This window comes from Sinocyclocheilus anshuiensis, unplaced genomic scaffold (assembly GCF_001515605.1).
Source record: "Sinocyclocheilus anshuiensis isolate Anshui unplaced genomic scaffold, SAMN03320099.WGS_v1.1 scaffold51, whole genome shotgun sequence".
NCBI lineage: Eukaryota > Metazoa > Chordata > Actinopteri > Cypriniformes > Cyprinidae > Sinocyclocheilus > Sinocyclocheilus anshuiensis.
Window position 1 is genome coordinate 5,627,771 of NW_015548296.1, and position 3,366 is coordinate 5,631,136.

Here is a 3,366-nt window from a genome sequence, read left to right on the forward strand (position 1 = left end):
TAGAATATGTGTGTGTGCTGTGTATATTTATTATGTATATATAAATATAATATATATAAATATATGTGTGTGTGTAACAATCCAGATAGCAGGAACATTAGGAGTGGACAAATCAACAGTTTGGTACATTCTGAATAAAAAAGAACGCACTGGTGAGTTCAGCAACATAAAAAGCCCTGGACGTCCACGGAGGACAACAGTGTTGGATGATCGGAGAATCCTCTCCATGGTAAAGAAAAACCCTTTCAAAACATCCAGCCAAGTGAAGAACACTCTCCAGGAGTTAGCACGCACTGTCAAAGTCTACAATCAAGAGACTACGTCACCAGAGCAAATACAGAGGATTCACCACAAGGTGCAAACAAGGCCAGATTAGACTTTGCCAAAAAACATCAAAAAAAGCCAGACCACTTCTGGAAAAGCATTGTTTGGACAGCTGAAATTAAGATCAACCTGTATCAGAATGACAGGAAGAAAAATGTATGGAGAAGGCCTGGAACAACTCATGATCCAAAACACACAACAACATCTGTGAAACATGGTGGAGGCAGTGTGATGGCATGAGCATGCATGATGTCCAGTGGCACTGGGTTACTGGTGTTTAGTGATGACGTGACAGAAGACAGAAGCAGCTGGTTGTATTCTGAAGTGTATAGAGATATACTCTCTGCCCAGATTCAGTCAAATGGAGCAAAGTTGATTGGGTGGCACTGCATAGTACAAATGGACGATGACCCAAAACATACAGCAAAAGCAACCCAAGAGTTTTTGAAGGTAAAAAAGTGGAATATTCTGCAATGGCAAAGTCAATCTCCTGATCTCAACCTGATTGAGCATGCATTTGACTTGCTGAAGACAAAACTAAATGCAGGAAGACCCACAAACAAACAACAACTGAAGTCAGCTGAAGTAAAGGCCTGGCAAAGCATCACAAAAGAGGAAACCCAGTCTCTGGTGATGTCCATGACTTCCAGACTTAATGCAGTCATTGCCCGCAAAGAATTCTCAACAAAATATTAAAAATGAATATTTTATTTTTGATTATATTTATTAAAATTACATTTGAGCCCCTGAATTTGGGAGGACTGTGCATAAAAATGGTTGTAATTTCTAAGCTTTTTATGTTATACTTTTTTCAACCCCTTGAATTAAAACTTAAAGTCTGCAATTCAATTTCATCTTCATCGTTTCATTTTAATTCTATTCTGGTGGGATACAGAGTCAAAATTTTGAAAATTCCAAATATCCAAATATATATGGATCTAACTGTATACATATTAAGAAACCCTTTATATATTATATGTTTTATATGTCCAGTTTTGAAAAACAAAATATATAATATAATAAAAAACATAATATATATATATCAAATAAGGTTTTCATTTCAAATCACTCATTTGTCTCTTCTCAATTGTATTCCATTCATTGTTATATTAAAGGGTTAGTTCACCCAAAAATGAAAATTCTGTCATTAATTACTCACCCTCGTGTTGTTCCAAACCCGTAAGACCTTCGTTCATCTTCGGAACAAAATTTAAGATATTTTTGATGAAATCTGAGGGCTTTCTGACCCTCCCATAGACAGCAAGGTAACTACCACGTTCAAGGTCCAGAAAAGAACCAAGATGATCGACAAAGTAGTCCGTGTGACATCAGTGGTTCAACTGTAAAGTTACAAAGCTACGAGAATACTTTTTTGCACAAAGAAAACAAAAAGAACGACTTTATTCCGCATTTTCGTCTCTACTGCGTCACTTGTGGACACGCGTTCACGACAGTATCATATACGCGAGTGTGTGGCGGCGCAGGCGCTGACCCAGATCCAGATCCCAGATCTGGGTCAGCGCCACCACACGCTCGCGTCATGATACTGTCGTGGACGCAGTAGAGACGAAATTGTGGAATAAAGTCGTTATTTTTGTTTTCTTTGCGCAAAAAAGTATTCTCGTAGCTTCGTAACTTTACAGTTGAACCACTGATGTGGTAGTGACATTGAACGTGGTAGTTACCTTGCTGTCTATGGGAGGGTCAGAGAGCCCTCATATTTCATCAAAAATATCTTAAATTGTGTTCCGAAGATGAACGAAGGTCTTACGGGTTTCGAACAACACGAGGGTGAGTAAATGACAGAATTTTCTTTTTGGGTGAACTAACCCTTTAATATTCCAGTCTCATCTCTCAATATTCCCAAGGTTCAGACAAGCAGCAATTTAGCAATGTCACCTTTTAAGTCTTTAAATATATAGTTCAGTCATGAAACTCTATATGGTGCAGGCTGATGGGTTGTTAATGTAACTGATGATATTCAGAGAGTTAAACGACTTGGCACAAGCTGATTGGTTCATGCTGCATATGAGCAATAACCAACAGCAGCAGCAATTCAGCAGCACCGTAGCAGATCTATTCCGCCAAAACCAGATACATTAACATCCATCACCATGCTAAAATCTTCCGAGAATTGTCATGAATTAACTAAATATATTATGCCACTTAAAGTGCTTGATGTATTATGCGAGAAGAGAAAGCTAAAATAGTGAAAAATGTATTCATGTTTTTGCTGCTTTTCTACCAATCTGCCAAATATTAGTAAGTTCATTACTCAAGTCAAAAAGGCAAAAAAGATACTTCAATACCACTTCCTGCATGTGCAACTTTAACAACTGAGGAAACCTCTGTAGATTAGCTCTCACTCATTAAGGTCAAGACTTATAACCACAGTAACAGTTGAAAACAAAAGAGAAATGATTAGTTACGCCTTTAACGCACCTGGAGAGATTCCATATGAGAGCCAGATTGTCTTTCCCTCCTGACACAAAATGACTGCTGTCATCAGTGAAACGGATGCAACTCACGTCCTGATAGTGTCGACTCAAAATAGCCAGCAAATTTCCTGTTGACATCTATTAGAAAGTATTAAAAGAAAGTGTCCACAATAAATCCAGTTTAAAAAACATGTGCCAAGAAATATAAACGCTTTGCTTTGTTCATATGGTCTTAAACTTTTATGCCATTTTCAACAAAAAATTATAAAGTAATTACATATTTTCCTTACACCTTAATATATGTGAGTTATTTTCAAAGTTTTTAAATATATTTTTCAAGTATTTTTTTTAAATACTGTTAATTTTTATTTCATAAATATTATTATGTTTTTTTAGGCGTTGCACCATATGACATTTTACAACCTGAACTAATGTGTCTAAAAAAAATTGTATTTAAAAAGACTTTGACACACAATCACAGTCATTCACACAGTCATATGAATTTTTCATTTATGCCCCCCAAAATAATACAGTGAATTTTAAAGGGGTCATATGATGCGATTTAAATTTTTCCTTTCTCTTTGGAGTGTTACAAGCTCTTGGT

General features: G+C 36.4%; 1 protein-coding gene across 1 annotated transcript in view; it reads right to left on the bottom strand.

The window, feature by feature from the left end:
- The window catches only part of LOC107655968 (WD repeat-containing protein 18), a 63,026-nt gene that overhangs the window by 57,740 nt on the left and 1,920 nt on the right, over positions 1-3,366 (bottom strand). Inside the window, 1 exon segment of the mRNA XM_074186887.1 lies at positions 2,767-2,900. Within this exon segment, the coding sequence (XP_074042988.1) occupies positions 2,767-2,900 (134 nt within the window).